Raw genomic sequence first — 17,590 nt, 5'->3', positions numbered from 1 at the left:
GTGCGGGTGAGCGGTAGTGTAGCGGTAAGCGCGCTACGCTTCGAACCCAGTGACACGAGTTTGATTCCCGCTCACGGCCAACACCAGTGATAGCGATTATCTGAACCGGTCCTGGGCCTCCCTTAGGTCGACTCAGCCTCAAATGTGTACCTGGTGCGGTGTGTAAACATCCCCACTGGGGAGACAAAGGTGGTCGGGCGTGGTGCTGGCCACACACCCCTTTGTGTACCGTTCCGGCCTTCATAGGTGCTCGCTAACAGCACTTGCCCCAAGTCTGTTAAGGCTATACGGGGGATCTTTGTCTTTGTTATATACGCGTGTGCGAAACGGCGTTACGTTACGCGCGTCTGAGCAACAGTGCGAGCGAGCGTCCACACGTCGTGAAGAAGAGTTTATTTGATACATAGTTTTAGCCAATTTGGTAATTTCCACACCATCTCTGTTCATCCAACCCCTCTCCCCATGCCCTGTCAGTCAGCCATGGGGTTTGTGTGACCATACTTCGCTCTGCTGGTCAGTGCAGGTTGATAAAGGGGGAGGCAGAGAGAGAGGGGAGATGGGAGGACACGGCCAGGTCCGGTTCAAATTTCACTCGCCACTGATGATAGCCGTGCCTGAGAATCAAATTCAGATGGCTGACTTCATGGCGTGCCACCCACAGAACTCCTCGCCTCTGCAAATGTTTCTTGTTCAGTGGTTTTCCACATTTCAGTAATTCGTCGTGGTTTTATACTTTAGCCCTCAGGACAGAGAGGTAATTAGTGGCATAACCAAATAGATAAAGTGATAGTTTTACTTTCACTCACCAGGAGATATGTAAATATTAGGTCAGATCATATCCATTTGTATCTCTGATTTGTACGTGCATTGATTAAAAATATAAGGTTTATGTCAAACAGACTGGGCTGAGCCCTTGGTGCCACGGTGGTGAGATGTTAACTACCTCGCCTGGTATGCAGGAGGTGGTGGTGGGTTCTATCTCGACCTTAACGCCTGTATTTTTGGAGTTTGCACATTCTCCCCATGGTCGCATGGATTTTTTTCTGGTTGTCCTCCGGTTTTTCCTCCACATTTAGAAGCATGCGTTTCTAGTATATGGCTGCTCTATATTTTAACATGATGAGCCACTTAATTGGGCTATAATTGTGGCCAGGTCCTTTCGGCGAAAGAGCTACCTAGCTCGGTGGGCTATAGCGCCTGGTAAAATAAAAAATACATGTTTAGTCTTAGTTTAGGTGTGACGTGTAGAAATGTGCAAGCGTATGCAACTTTTTGGGAAATAATTTTTAAAAATCCCTTGCTGCGCCGTCGTTGAAGAACTGCGTGTTACTGCAAGCTCTTTAGGTCATACCAGACCATTTTAGGATTCTTAAAACCGCTGAATACTCTAAATGGCAGACACCCAACAGCCAAGGACAGCAAGTTTGTCAAAAGATAATTTCTAAAGAAGCCGAGTAAGAAAGAGGTAATGATGGAAGATGAAATTGAATAATATTCAGAGGCTGCTTTTGGACAAGAACCATGTAGGAAATGAAGGAATGGAAAAAAATTGCGGAAGTCCTTTGCCCAGCAGTGGGAAGTTGCAGGCTGACAGCAGCAGCAACAACAGCAGGTTGTTTATCGTTTATAGAAGTGGAGCATCAACCATCGTGCAAGCTCCGGTCATCCTCGCAGCAGCGTTTGGCTAACCGTAGAACAAAGACGGTCACTGCATCGTGCGCTTTCAGATGCACTTCTGCGGCCCCCTGGAACGCTCTACCGACCGATGTTAGGAACACGCTGGAGCTATGCTCTTTTAAATCATCATCCAGATTGAAAACTCATTTCTTTAGAACTGCTTTTTGTGTTTAGTTTGTTGTCCTTCCCCCACACCTCCGATTAGCGCGGTTGGCTACGCACGGTGCGAAAGACGTTTAACACACACATACATACATGCAGTGGGCAAGAGCAGACTATATGCGTAAAATCAGAAGTATCTCCGTGGTTTCGTCATCTAAACCTGATGTGATCTGATGCAACACTGATGGAATAAATTCTCCCAAGATGTTTCTTCATCTCAGTGGCAAGGTCCCAATAGCACAACCGTGCAATTGGGGCTTGAACTCGAAATTAACGTTGAATTAAATTCCCTCTCGGATGTTTTATTTACAAAGGATTATTATCGGTCTCTCTTAATTGTTTTGTTTTTTGATCACTTATAACTTTAACCCTTTTGACTTTAGATTTTTTTTTGGGGCATAAAATACGTTGGGAGTGAAATCTGCGTGATCAATATTTATGATCTTGTTGCTGTCACTATAACGTTGTCTGCAAGAACGTGCTTTTATTACTGTGAATAATTAATAACCGTATCTATGTAACTATGGCTTCACATGCAATAGGGACCATCCCAACAGACTCTCACCTGGCTATATGGAAAGAGCATCATATATCATGCAGTCGTTGTAACCTCCAGTATCAAGACACCAGAGAGAATTGAGTCTCCAAAGTGAGCCTCACAGTGACGTTATGGACCATGATTGGTAAGGGAATGAATAAACATTTAGACCTTTCTTAATCCGTTGCTGGATGAAGTTCTGCTCACATCGTGTCAATCATGATGGTTATTCGACCATACTTCACCGCACTGGTCAGTATGGGTTGGTGGTGGGGGGGATCGAGGATCAGTCTGAGATATCACTCTCGACTCATGTTAGCCGGGGCCGCGAATCAAACTCAGGTTGGCGGTTCATCCCGCAGTGCGCGAACCACTGCGCCACTCACTGCTCCACCCCAATGAAAGATCCCATTTTACACTCTTACAGTATATGATTTGTCTTCTCATTTCATCCGTGTATGAGCTAGACTGTGTGTTTAATAGCTTTGTGTCGTCAAGCTTTTGTGTAAATATTTGTGTTGTCCCAGGGGCTTGCTCAGGTGGTGAATTATGTGACATCTACAACAGGCTCCAATCGAACGTTATTTAACAGGCACAGGCTTTAGATGTAAGTACAGGGACTCTACTTACGAATGAGTTAGGTTCCAGAGGTCTGTTCGTGAGTCCAACTTTACTCCTGCTGATACCAAATATGTTGTACGGCATGTACACTAATCACAGGGAATGGCTTTAAAAGTTGTATAATCTCCTGCAGATGTAGATGCCATTGGTTCTTCACGTTTTGCTAATGTAGATGTCAATGGTTCTTCAGGTTCTGCAGATGTAGATGCCACCATCCCCATTTATTGCGTGGGGTTGGTTGAACTTACGACGCTCAATCCAAACAGGCAACTGGACATACGGACCAGGTTTGTTCGTATCTCTGAAAGTTTGTAAGTCGATTGTTTGTAAGTACAGGAGTCCCTGTATGTTGAACTTCTTTCTCATCGTACATAGCCAACCATGCCAATGCTGAAGTGAAGGCGAACGAGAGACCGCTGCATCATTCTGCGTCACGTGTTGCCAGAACAATGCGCCTGGCTGATGAATAAGTGGTGATACGTGGAGTTCTCGCTGAGCGATGCATCGCCTGGGCAGAGTGGAGTCCTGCCTGGCCGTGCCGGTGTCGAGACGGCGGCGTCAACATCACGGGCGCCACTGAAAGGAACTCCCCGGGCTGCTTTCTGTTCGGTCATTTCCAGCGCCAACTCTCTTCCGTCCCACAGTGTGCTGGATATTTTGATTTCCTCTAGTTGTGAACGGTATTGCCACAACGGAGATGTGTCCACAATCCGTAAAAAATTGAAACTTATAAATTTTACAGCCCTTTGTCAATCTGATGCTGTGCCTGTCCGCACCTCCCATTAACACGGTTGGCTACACACGATGCGAAACTAGTTATACATGTGTAGTGCAATAGCGCCGGCTGGTGGTGAGCGGCGGCAACTGTGGTGGACAGACAGCACACACGCCGGTGAGGGCGTGCACGGTGTGTGGGCAGAGGGGAGGAACGAGGGCAAGGTTCACAGAGGACCCCGTCTGGAGGCCCCTGGAACCTGCTGGCGGGTTCGAGAAGGGGGCGTGGTCAGGGCGGAGAGCCAGGCCGTGCTGGGAGCATAAAAGGAGCCGAGAGCGGGGGGCTCGAGGCTGCCGGTTCTGGTAATGGACTCGTCTCGTCCTTGCTGTCGTTTCGTCGCCGTCGTCACTAAACGTCTCCGCTAGATGTTGCGCTACGAAGGACAGCAGTTGGCTATCTCAGTCAGCGCCGTCAGCGTTAGACAGCTGGTGTTGTGTACACGCTGGGCTGAGCTGCTGTGGAGAGTGTGCGGACGAGACCGTGAAAGTTGTTAATAAAGAAAGTGCCTCCTAGAAACTCTCTTCTCTGATTCGTTGATACTACACACGTGTACATGGGGGTTGTCTGACCATACTTTCTCACACAAGCCAGTGTGGTTTGGTGAAGGTGGGGTAGCCCAGCACCGGTTCAGGTATCGCTCCCCACTGATATCACTTGCTGGCAATCGAACTCTGGTCACCAGGTTTGTAGCACAGTGTAGCGTCGCGATGTATGTTTCTAATTTGGTGTGATGCAGCTACGTGTGATTGGGTGTGATGGTTGGCAGTGCAGTGTGGAGCAGTGTGGTACAGTCTTATTGTGCTATATCGTTTGTTGTGCGCTGTGGTGATGTGTGTCTTGTGTAGCGGTGTGCAGTGTGGTGATGTGCGACTGTGGGTGTGCTGCTGTGTGCAGTGTGGTGATGTGTGACTGTGGGTGTGCTGCTGTGTGACTGTGGGTGTGCTGCTGTGGCTGTGTGCACTGTGATGCTGTGGGACTGTGGGTGTGCCGCTGTGTGACCGGTGTGGTGTCCTGCTGTGCGTTGTAGAGCTGTCCGGGAACACGCGCTGCGTGGTGGACATGGTGGATACCCAGACTGTGCTGTCACCTCCGACCCTCGGCACGGCCGACACCAGGTATGGATGGAGAAGTTCTTCATGTCCCCCACATCACAAACAACAACAACCACAATTTCAACATCCTATACAGCATCTAAATCTGGATTGGGGAACCTATGGCCTATTGGCTGGATACAGCCTGCAAGTTCATATTATTCAGCCCGTCATCATATGGGTACGACCATATGAAAACGGCCTGCAAATGATATTGATCCATCACTGCAGGCACCTTAGCCGCGCTAATCGAGGACTCGAGGGAAATGTTCATGACTTGGCCACGGTGTGTTTCTAACTTTAGCACGCTCACTCCTTCCGTCACGACAAGGGCCTCTTGCAGTTGCAGAATTCAACGAGGTGTTTCAGTGTGTGTGAGTGTGTGAGGGTGTGTGAGTGTGTGTGAATTTATGGCCCACCGTGGGAGCAGCAGTGTAGCAGTTAGCGCGCTGCGCTACGAACCCGGCGACCCGAGTTCAATTCCCGTTCACGGACAACACCGGTGACGATTATTTGAACCGGTCCTGGGCCTCCCTTAGGTCGACTCAGCCACAAATGAGTAACCTGGTGCAGTGGGTAAACATCGCCATTGGGGGAGACAAAGGCGGCCGGGCGTGGTGCTGGCCACACACCCGCACATGTGTTGTGCCGGCCTTCGTAGGTGCTGCTCGCAAACCACACCTTGCCCCAACGGTCTGTGTCTCAAAACTAGCTACTACTGGCCAAGACTAATTTGAGAATCTATCGAATTTTAAAGAAATAAAAATAATTTTAACCGTTCAGATAGCTATCGACTTAGTGCTGCGTGGAAGCGAATCATCAAATAATACATTATATAAATGCATGCCTATAAAGGGCAGCATACTTCAATAGGGATTACCCTTGGTACGGCTATTTTAACATAACAATAGACAGGAAGGACAGGATCAAAGGGCTCGCATAATGCACAATGTTCGTTGACTCATTAATCCCCCACCCCCCCCTCACGTGGCGCAAGAGCGCAGAAGCGTGGTCACCACATCTACGCCTCTCTATAAGGAACGAAATCTGTCTATCGCCTGATGAAGCTAGTTGTAATTACTGGCGAAACGTCGTGCTCAGATTGTAAATGTTGTGGCTTGGCTCTCCAACACACCGGTGTGCTGTACTAGTGACGAATTGTCACTTTCTGTTTACGTGACAACCCTTACTAGTTGGCCATGTCGGGTGGTGGCGAGTTTAATGACACATTCTTATATTAACGCGATCTAACCAAAAAATCATCTTATGGATATTGGTTTTGAAAGCCTACGTATTGAAAAGTAATCATGCATTTCTTTACCAATGAAAGCCTCGCTTGAGTCTCAGTATTTTCCTTTAAACGGTCCTGCTTCTATACGTTTGACTAATTGTTTTTTTGAGAATTGTTGCTTTGTGGGAGGAAAGCACAGTTTTCAGGGAAAGGCACACACACAGATCAGATTGTCAACAACCTACTTGCTGTAGTTTCCCACGCAAGCATTTTGGAAACCTTGCAAATAGGTGCTTTGCACAGGTCTCCATCTCTGCATGATCCACCAACTCAGGATGGGGGTTTTCCAAGACCCTTGCCACCTAGGCAGCTGGCCACCTTTATGAGTGGAATTCTTTCGGCGCACGAGGGCACGCAAGCCCCAAAGCCGGACGGGTCAAGACTGCGGGAGGCGGCTGCCGCCGCTTTACAAGCAGTTGCACTCAGGGTAGAGGCAGAGAGGGCTCCGACCGCGTGAAGCTTTCTGAGAGTGGGCAGTCCGCTGGCCCCCTGGAGTTGCAGGTAGACACGGTGTTCATGTCCTCCTCACAGTTTCCCTCCACTGGATTTAGAATGGCTGTTGTGTTGTAGACCAGTTGGCCCCTCAACCTTTCTGTGGCTAATGCACCCCCCCCCCTCCCCCTTGTTGAATTTTAGTTTCCACCGGGTACCCCACCCCCTCCCCTTGCCTGACTCAACATGGTTCTGAGAAATCAACGTATGAATGACGAGCGTCAATATTTTAACCAATGGTCCATCTTGCGAGGCGTCCTAACTGGCTTGTTAACTGCAAAAAACGAAGTCAACGCTTGACACAATTTGTTCATGCTCGCCGGTTACTCTTGGAAACACGCATTGCGTACGATCAATGAGTTTAGAAAAGGCCTTTTATATCGTTATAGGTTACCATAAGGATTTATATTTTATTGTAGTTATTTTATATTTGCAGATGCATACAACATTATTCGCCAGCGACTCTCACGCATGATATAATTTCACACATTTATAAATCACTTCACGTACAACCTGGGACATTGCCACGTATGCCCCCAGGGGTCTGCGCGCCCCCCCGGTTGAGAACCACTGTTGTAGACTGTCAGAAAAAGCCCTTCCACAGCACTAATGCTGGGTGGGGTTTATGCTGGCACATGACACGGCTTTAGCTGGCTCGTCTTTGGCCCCTTTTGTTGAGTTTGTTTATTATGACCCTGACTCTTTTTTCTGCCGGCCGGCAGAGACGAACGTGAAACTCTTCACGTTGTTCCGTTTGCAGTCAAAATAATTGGAGCGCTGCAGCCACCCGTTGTGGAATTTTGTTTTTTTATATTTTCCACCTTTCTCTGCAGCTCCCAACAGGAAGTGGAATATACCACCCCGCGTGCTCTGCTGTACCACGCCCAGTCGGTGTTAATTCTGGAGCAGATCACTTTCGAAGGGGGACATTTTAATGTTTTTTGCTATCAATGCGCAAAAATCAAAGTGTTATATCGAAAGCCCGACGCTGCCTCTTGGCAGTGCTGGGTCAAAACACGTGCACCGATCGCTTAGTGTGTGTGTGTTAAAGACTTCACAAATCAAATGTATGCAATTGTTGGCATATTTATTTTCTTTCATTTAACAATTAAAACTATTTAAGCAAAATTTGTAATTGACTTGGGATTTCGTTGGAGGCACAAATCGTGTATACCAGTGAAGACATCGTATGTGGAACCCTGTGTACGCTCATGTGCATTGGTCATGAGCTTTTGAGAATGAGATAAACAAAGATGCACAGATGAACGCAGGTATTTTTTTAAACACAATTCTTTAAAACATAGATATCCTTATATCTCGTAAATCAACCAAGACTCGTTGAAGAATAAAATAATCGTCATTTTAATGTAATCAATGCTGCTACTTTCATCATCATAAGCCATTATTTGGGCGCTGCAGTGGCGAGATGTTAACTACCTTACTTGGTATACAGGAGGTCGTGGGTTCGATCCCGATCCTGACACCTGCTGTATATTTGGAGTTTGCATGTTCTCCCCGTGGTGGTGTACATTTTTCTCCGGGTCCTCTGGTTTTTCCCTCCACATTTAGAATCAACGTCATGCGTTTAAGAGTATTTGGCTGCTTACACATCAACGTGATAAGCCACTTCGTTGGGATATCACTTATGGTTAGGTGGCTTCTCTAAAAAGAGCAATATAGCTCAGTGGGCCTTACCTGGGAAAAATAAATAAATAAACCCCAGTGTCGTGAATTATCTCACTACTGCTGAATGAAGGCCCCATGATTAATCTCACACCTGCGATTTCATGGCTCCATCTCCATAGTGGTGATCCCTTCTGTGGCTGTCATTCCATTCCCAGTCTCGTCCATCACCCACCATCGGCTTCTAAGCCCTGGGTCCTGCTCAAGCCGACTTGCATCTCTTCGCGATTAATGTTACGTTTCAAATTGGCTTTAGTTCCCTTATACATGTCTCGTATTACTCTGAGCATAGACTGCATTCAATGGCAACGTCTTGGATGGGTTATTACGACGTTGCGTTGACTACAACTCGTATCAGTGTGGCCTGACATCACCTCTGCTAGCAGATATTTCAACTGCTCCTTCATTGATTTGATAGCCTGAGAATTTTACAGTGACATTTTTTTTGTTTTACCCAAACTTCCTTTGTCAGAATGTTCATACAGTCGCAGCATATGCCCTGCTGCGACTTGCGGATTGTAAACTTGGCCATTTTACAAAGTGAGTAGAACAAAGAGTTGAAAAGTGCACAAAAAGCAGCGTGGAGAAGAGCGTGCTTGGAATAGCACCGAGGGACAGGAAGAGAGACACGTGGATTATTGAACAAACGCAATTTAGCCAGAATCCGCTGAATAGAAAAACTCAACATAAGCTACATGTCCCCAATTTCCTCTTGACGACACCCTTGGTCACGTGGGATTTTTTTTAAAGTCCCTTTTTTAGAGCAGATGTGCCAGCGTAATTCATTGCAGAAATCACTGGGCAGTTGTGGGATTATAGCCGTTGGAGGAGGGCAAGCCGGCTAAGCGCTGAGCAGTTCAGCTGCTCTGTCAAAAATATTGATTTGAGCGTTTGGCCATGCATAGTTTAACAGTGGCTCTAGCGACACACGTGCCACTATTCATTAACTTCCAATTGCATTTTTTGTCGTTATTGAAATCTGTATTCACAGCCAGCCTTTACATTCCTGGGGGCAATGTGCGACATCGGCGATGATTGCGTGCACGCACGCACCTATTCATCTCACAGGGGTGCCGCGTCCACACAGCTTTAGTCGAGGAGAGCGAATGCCCCGGCTTTTCCGGGAGAGTTTGGTGGTGACCCTTGCTGTGGTCCCCTTCTCTCAGTCTGCCTTGGGAAGAGACTCCCCCTCCGTAGTGGTGTCCCGGAAGGAATCCTGTACGGCGTGCTCAGTATCACTCGGCGTTCTTCATCGCAAGGCCCGCAGGGCCACCGGCGGCCCCTGGTGGTCTTTAGTGTGGCGCCTGACAATACACACACCACGTGACAACAATACACACACCACGTGACACAATACACACCCTAAGTGACGCAATACACACACCACGTGACACAATACACACAACACGTGACACAATACACACACCACGTGACAACAATACACACACCACGTGACACAATACACACAACACGTGACAAACCCCAGCGGTTTCAAGTGTGTGGCGGCCCTCGCACTGATCATGTCTTTTTTTGTATCATCGTCGTCATCGTCGGCCGCTGTTGGTTGAAGACCAATCATGGTCTCGTGATGTAACCAAGATAAGGAGCCCCCCAGTCCCGGGCACCTATGAAGGCCAGAAGGGGCACACGAGGGGGTTGGTGGCCAGCACCACGCCCGGCCGCCTTTGTTTCCCCATTGGCAACGTTTACAACACCGCACCAGGTACTCATTTGAGGCTGAGTCGACCGAAGGGAGGCCCAGGACCGATTCGAATAATCGTCACCGGTGTTGGTCGTGCACGGAAATTTAACTCAGGTCGCTGGGTTCATAGCGCAGCGAGTTAACCACTAAACTACCGCTCCCAATCCATCTGGCACCTGCACACGAGCTGAGTTCATCTCTCCGTCTCAGCCATGGGGCCTCCTCTCTACCACTTTCTCTGCCGAGGCTGATTTTAGTTTCGAGCACCGGGCACCATCTCTGACATGTCTTGCTCAAGCTTGCTTACTTTTCCACGTAGTTAGTGATTGCTCAACGTCTGTATGCTTATCCAATCCATGGGATTCTCACGTTGTCCCTCGGTGTAAATTCGGTGACCTCTATAACAAGTTAATGTTGAACAGGGGCAGCCTCGCGGATTGTATTTTCCCATTACCGTGTACATGACTAACTCCATTGGGCTCCATGGAGATTATTTTCAAGGGCACCACATAACCTTCATGCCAGCCAACGTATATTTTTTGCCATTGGCCATACAGTACAGTAATTTTAGCGGTGTATTTTTTTAAATTTAACACCGCATTGCCAGGGTGAAGCCGGAGTTCCCTTTCCCGACAAAGCCTCGCACGATGGCCTCACGCTGATAAGAAAAGGCGCCGTTTATGCACCGAATGCAGCCCCGTTGCGAGTCCGCTGCTTGACGAGTCCCTACCAACACCTTGCGGGGCACGGAGGGCCGTTCGACCGTATCCGTGCGGGTCGGTGAAGGTGGCGGTGGGGAGCACAGGCACTGGCGCTAGTACAGTACAATAATTCACTGGTCAACAAAAACAAAATTCTGGCCTGGACTTTTGCAGCTGTTTTAGACTAATTTTAGGGTGCCGATTCCAAATCTGATCTCAGATTTGCTCTATCACATCATTTTTATGCTATCGGCATACCCCATTTTCATTGATTTTACCTGAAATTAACTCTGTCACTTATGATTGCAAGTTGTTGCGCGTCAGTGACTGCTTTAGTGTTAAAATATGGTGCTGTATTTTTAGGATAGTGTGCTTATAATATAATTTTATGTAGATATCCACATTTATTTAATATTTTTCTTCTGCAGTTTTTATTGAAAATGCAATATTTGATATCTCAAAAACCTGATGTGATAGACAAAAATTATGCCAGATTTGGAATCAGCACCCCAAAACCGTTGGAATACCTTATGCCAGAAAAAGTGTGTTGACCAGTGTAATGGATTTTACTGCAATGTCAACAACACGGCTCACACGGCAGTCCTGCAACTCCAGGCTCAAACCCCTGCTTGCCATCTGAGCTGCGGTAAGAGCGGGTATTAATGTAATACAGTATAAACAGAAACGCCTGACTTTAACCACCCTAAAGCCTGCTCGTGTACTTGTATTTGTATTGCCAGCGTTCCTGTCTGGCCAATTCTGTGTCCCTTCCCTCCCAATAGTGGGAAACCGCAGGGTAACCGTTGTAAGTTTCCCTCTTCCGAGCGGGGAGAGAGGGCGAAAGTTACTGCGGGCGCACGGACAAACCCTGAGAACGTCCCCGCCCAGGGGCCTCGCCTCTCACCCCACGGTTAGAGAGGAGGCGGTGGCCCCTTACCCCGTGGCAGGCTCTGGGTTTCGTCCCTTGGTTGACGGCTCCCATTTGGAATGTGAACGTTTAAACGAAAAACTAAAAAAACGGTGAACATTAATACCGCATTCAATTTGTTTTTTTGCGTCCAAAAAAAAAAATAGGGAAGCCCTTGCCAACAAAGCGGTTAAACGAAGCTTTTCTCAGAGATCTAAAAGCTTCTGTTGATAAATTCCGGTCATAAAAAACACTTAATTATTTGAGCAGGCGAGTGAGTGCATGTTGAAATGCATTATCTCCATTGCAATCTTAATTTTGGAGCTTTCGTGACTGCAGGAATTATTATTTGGTTCTTTCGGTTAAGTCACGTCTAAAGATAAAATAATAAATTAAAATAATAGCGACGTTTCGATTGCAACACAAGCAATCATCATCAGGCATAAAATAAATAGCAACAAAAATCTAACTAGAAAACTATAGACAGACATACAAGCAGACAGACATCACAAGGACACAGAGAGAGGACACATATCGGCACAGAGACAGGGGTTTTTTCTGTGACGGTCCCTTAAATATAGAGAGGGGGGGCGGGGACGGAGAGAGGGAGGGGGCAGAGAAAATTAGCATATCAATGAGTGGACGGCAACGTGTTGCTGCTGCGCAAGTAAGATGACGACGTGGCACGGCACGCAAGCTTGAAAATTAGGAGAAAGGCACACTAAAATTAAATAACCTCGCAAAATATCGAAATGTGATGTAATGCAACACAGAGAGTCGGTCAACACACAATTAACGCATAGCCTGGTTGATTACGTATTTCAAAGATTGCTAAGTTAGAATTTAAGTGTGAAAATTCCAAAGAGAGGACACAGGCAGAGAGAACAAATAGCCAAAATTAAGATTGAACCACTTCTACGGGGAAGTTTTAAGCTTATCTTTTTTCTCTCTCTTTAATTTATTATTTTATCTTTAGACGTGACTTAACCGAAAGAACCAAAGAATATCTCCATTGCAGGCAGAGCTGGGATGGTGTCAAGGGGTGGGCTGCCATCCGAGTGGTAGTTTTCAATACGTCCATGTACGGCTGTTTTTGTCATAGCATTTGAGGATGGAGGGCCTCCCCGTGTGGGTTGATGAAGGTGGGGGGGGTGGGAGCATAGATGTGGGGGTATAGTACAGTACAACAATAGATATCGCTGCGTTGCCCTTTGCTGTGCACCATGTGATCGCGCAACAGCCTCCTATAACAACCTGTTCAATGCAGGGTGGTGGTCACTCATCCAGGCACCATTCAGGCTTTGCTTTGCTTAGCTTCTGATGAGATTTGGTACATTGCAGGTCACAGGCAGTGCTCAATGTCAGAGTTTGTTTACGTCACCGTCACGACTGACACACAGGGGAAACACAAGTTCTCATCCCGGTCGGGAATTGACTCGGCCCTTCGTCCGACTTGGTTTGACAAAAGCGGGCAGCACTTTGTCTTGTGGTAAGAATGTCTCCTGCCACAATAATGTGGAGGTGGCTTATAGCGGCTAATGGCGATCGCCACTGCCCCAGAATTGGTTTCGTCATGCAGACACTTTGACCCCACTGGTGTGAGATCAGCTCGCATTGCCTGAGTCATTACGTGAATGATATCACACATTCTTGAATTGTTTTCAGATTTTCTCACCACCCCCCCTCACCCCCTCAAATGTTAAACCGATTGTGCTCTCGGCATCCCCGTCATGAGGCAAGACATTAATTGGTATCTCTCACAGAGCAGTACGACCACCCCGTGTTAATGAATGGCCCGCAGAGCCGGATATCACAGAACTAGCATTGAAATCCCTTTAAGGGACCTCTGCTGTACACAGTAGAGGTCAGCACTTTTCCACTCACGCTACCACGTCAGAGCAATACTTCTTGAATAACTGTTAAACCAATGTCCTTGAATTCCCAAAAGCTGACATTTTGACAAATTAAGCACAGAACACGATGCATATCTTGTCTGCCACACGATATATGCATTGCGTGATGGGAGGTCAGAGCCTGTGCTCACAATCGCACCTCTTGCCATCTGTAAATTACCTCTTGTGTGGATTGTGGTTACTCTTGGCTACGTTGTGTGGAGATGGTCCTGGCATTGAAGGTTTACATGAGTCACGTTGGGGCACAGTGCCCTGCTTACTCAGCAGGAAAGAGTTAATGATCAATAGACTTTCACTGCTAACATTACTGTAAGAGACAATAAGCTTATTCACCGAAAGGAAATGGCATTTAAACCGTCAGTTGTATGCGCCTTCCAGATTAATGTTTCCCCAGGGGAATTATGATCATCTCACGATTGGGAGTCCTGCTACTGTTGTACTTTGTAAGATAACGCGTATTTGTACACTTTACACTGAAGGGTGAACGTGTAGTTAATTCTCACCTGATGACGATTGCTTGTGTTGCGATCGAAACGTCGTGATATTGTTATTATTATTTTTATTATTATGTTATCTATCTACCGAAAGACCCAAAGAATATGTAGTGAATGCGTTAGCTGCGTCCATCTGTCTGTTCATCCATTTGTCCATAAGTCCTCATGCCTGGAGTGGAGGGCTGTGAAATTCTCAAATAGATCGAATGTGAAAAATAATAATTTAGTGATGCTGCTTCACCCTCTGACGATGAGCTGTTACCCAAACTGTCGTCTATTATACACACTATTGAGCACTTACCTTATGGACGACGGGGCGTATTTATGAAAGAGGCTGACCAACATTTCGTCAAACAGCTCGTCGTTCATTTCACGGGCCGCTTCAGCCGGTGCGCGCGACGTCGCACGCCACGGCGCCAGCACCGGGTCCAGTGCCGTGACGTACGGGGGTTGTGCAAGGAAACGCCTCACCGCGTGTGTCTCTGTGGGCATTGCCAAGATTTCACCGAAGTACTTTGTTCACGATTTCCGCGGCCACCGTGGCCTCTGCGCCAAGATCGTGAGCTTCCTCTGGTAGCTGCGGTGTGTGTGTGTGAGTGTCTGGTCTAGCCGCTGCCCTCCAGGGCCTTTGGCGCTGTATGGCAGCCACACCTACAGACCAGCGGTCATTTATAGGAAGGGCACGTAACGTTTGTCAGTTGGTAGGACTGTTTACAAATGATAAACATTCCGTGGCAGTATTCATAAGCCTAAGCCACCCGGGAAAGCCACCTCTGATATTTTAAAACTTTCTCTCCGTAATATTTTTCGATGGCTGCGTTCATACACTTGCGGCTGTGTTTTGTTTATGTTTGTACGTCAATAGTGCGGGGAGTGATGGTACGGTAGTTAGCATACTGCGCTAAAACCCAGTAACCCGAGTTCAATTCTCAACCGAGCTGACATCAGTGGTGAGTGATGCCAGCATTACGCGATAGGAATGCCACGAATAGCAAATGCACAAACTATTATTATTATTACGTCTGCCCTTGTTGACTTCCCACACGTTGGTACCCCATTGTACTGACCGCGCTGAATGATGAAGGTCAACTTGACCAGGGATTCCTAACTCGAAGCATTCTGATAATGAGCTCCGCACACTCGACACTCCGCCTCTGAAAGATTCACGGGTTTATTCATGATGGGGGTTTTGGTCGTGTGACGCTGTTTCACGCAGCTGTAAGAGTGGTTTATTTCGGTGGGCTGGCAATGCTGACACGTTGTCTGAAGTGTTGCTCACACAGCTGTTTTGTGTCTGCATTACAACCAATGCTGAACTTTCTCGTGACAAATTCAGCAAAAGCTCTGTTATCCAGCACTGCAGCATCCAGCATGCGGAACGCTTTATTAACCCCGTGCCTCTGATCAGCACAGTTCAACCTGTCACAGACGGCAATATAAATCTTTCTAGATTTGAAGTTTTCGTGACTGCAAGGATCCATACTCTTTGGTTCTTTCGGTAAAGTCACGTAGGTAAAAAAAAGAAATAAGTTGGTTATTTTCATTTTCATTTTATTTTTATTATTTTTATTTTCACCTACATGACTTTACCGAAACCGAAAGAACCAAAGAGTAATATAAATCTTCCTTCACGTATCCCGAAAATGCAAAAGGATACTTTTTGGTGTTTGAACATCCTAAAACCTGTGTTGTTGCCAGAAAGCGCAAAACTTACACCAAACAATAATAATACTCTCTGCTCAGTGATATTAGTTCATCGATTCAAAGTCAAAGTGTCTCTCTGCTCATGTGAGCATGGGATGGTGCTTATTTCTTGGACGCCCTGCGCCAATGGTGGAATTTCCACATTCCTCTGACGAGGTCAGTCTCTTCATAGAAAAAAATAAAATCTGCTGTTGACGTCCAACAAATTGGTGCTCATTTTATTGGGTCCATCAGGATGGTGGGTGGGATTTACTACATTTCACTTAAGGTAATTCAGCCTACGACCAACCGTGTGCGATGTGCCCGATCTTGTCATATATCTGAAACCAAGCAGGGTTGAGCCTGGATAGTATTTATGTTGAACTTCTTTCGCACTGTACGTAGCCAACTGCGCTAATCGGAGGTGTGGGGGGAGGTCAAAAAGTTAAACACAAAAAGCAGTGGTTGACTGAGCAGTGACCATGCATAACAGGTGATATAGGCCGCTGTGGGGCAACGTTGTGAAAAGCAGTGCGACAAAATCCACTGTCTTGCTGTTGTTTTATGCGGCCCGCCTTCGCCAAACGGCACCGTGGTGAAATATGGTCAAATAACCCCGACGACACGCACCCACCGTGTGGTGAGACCCTCATCCTGCGGCGGATTGACAGACACGGTGAGGGGGGGGGCGTTCACACTTGTGTCCAGGGACTGAAACAAACTCAGTAAGTCACGCATTTAGAGGCTTCGGGCGGAGACCCTTTGAAAATCCCACAACACCTGCCGCCCTTGTGTGCGGAATGCAAGGGTTTGGGTAAATTCTGAAAGGCAATGGATTCCTGGTGTCCATTATTTGGTGGCGGCGGGGGGGGGGATATTAATGTAGTACAGTATAAGCAGAAACACCTGACGTTACCACCCTAAAGCCTGCTCGTGTATTTGTATCTGTATTGCCAACGTTCCTCTCTGGCCAGTTCTATGTAGGGAAAAGTTTATTTTAACACAGTCCAGTATTTCGTACCTTTGGGTGCTCATTTCAGGCCAAGTGGAACCTGAGTGAGGCCCTTCCCATGAACTCTGGCCGGTTGAGTGTATACGAAGTTCTTTGAGCTGCGATGAAAGCACAGCGGGCCATCATCAGTCTCACCCAACGCAGAAGATCCCCGGTTTTGATCTTCCATGAAGCTCACGGTTTTTCCCAGATGCGGATACCTGGTGCACAAATGGAACATAAAACACTCTCCAATGTGCGACTGTGGTCATCCAGAACAGACCATGCAGTATTAAACGACGGCATTCCCAATCCACGAATATATGAAGGAGACATCACAGCGATGCACTCCGCCGCTTCTGATGCGGTTGTCTGGCTTGACCACATGAACGTGAAATTGTAGCTGTTGTTCTGCATCTATGTCAGCCATACGAAATAAGAAGTCTGAACCCAGACGCATAACACTTCAGCCAGGCTTGGCTCACGCGTGCTCCTAAGTGTGTGCCTGCCGGGCGGTAGGGCAGTGGTTCACGCACTGTGCTATGAAGCCAGCGACCTGAGTTCGATTCCCGCTCGCAGCCAATATTGGTGAGGAATATCTGAACCGGTCCTGGGCCTCCCTAGGTCGACTCAAAAGAGTACCTGGTGCGGTGTGTAAACATCATCACTGGGGAGACAAACGCGGCCGGGCATGGTGTTGGCCACTCACCCCCTCGTGTGCCGTGCCGGCCTTAATAGGTGCTCACTAACGGCACTTTTCCCATAACTGTCCGTTCAGGCGAAACGCGGGGTCTGTGTGTTTGTCTGCCAGGCACCACTCTCAGTCCCGTAGCTCTCTACGAAGACAACTGCCCTCGCCACCCACCGCC

At 47.4% G+C, this 17,590-nt stretch overlaps 1 protein-coding gene across 1 annotated transcript in view; it reads left to right on the top strand.

The window, feature by feature from the left end:
• The window catches only part of LOC144724928 (kinesin-like protein KIF13A), a 130,977-nt gene that overhangs the window by 12,061 nt on the left and 101,326 nt on the right, over positions 1-17,590 (top strand). The window contains exon 2 of the mRNA XM_078604246.1: positions 4,801-4,888. Coding sequence (XP_078460372.1) covers positions 4,801-4,888 — 88 coding nt within the window. The remainder of the gene's footprint in view (positions 1-4,800; positions 4,889-17,590) is intronic.

This window comes from Lampetra planeri, chromosome 22 (assembly GCF_965212315.1).
Source record: "Lampetra planeri chromosome 22, kcLamPlan1.2.h2, whole genome shotgun sequence".
Taxonomy (NCBI): domain Eukaryota; kingdom Metazoa; phylum Chordata; class Hyperoartia; order Petromyzontiformes; family Petromyzontidae; genus Lampetra; species Lampetra planeri.
Note: the sequence above shows the minus strand (reverse complement) of the source record. Positions and strands in the feature narration are given on the sequence as shown.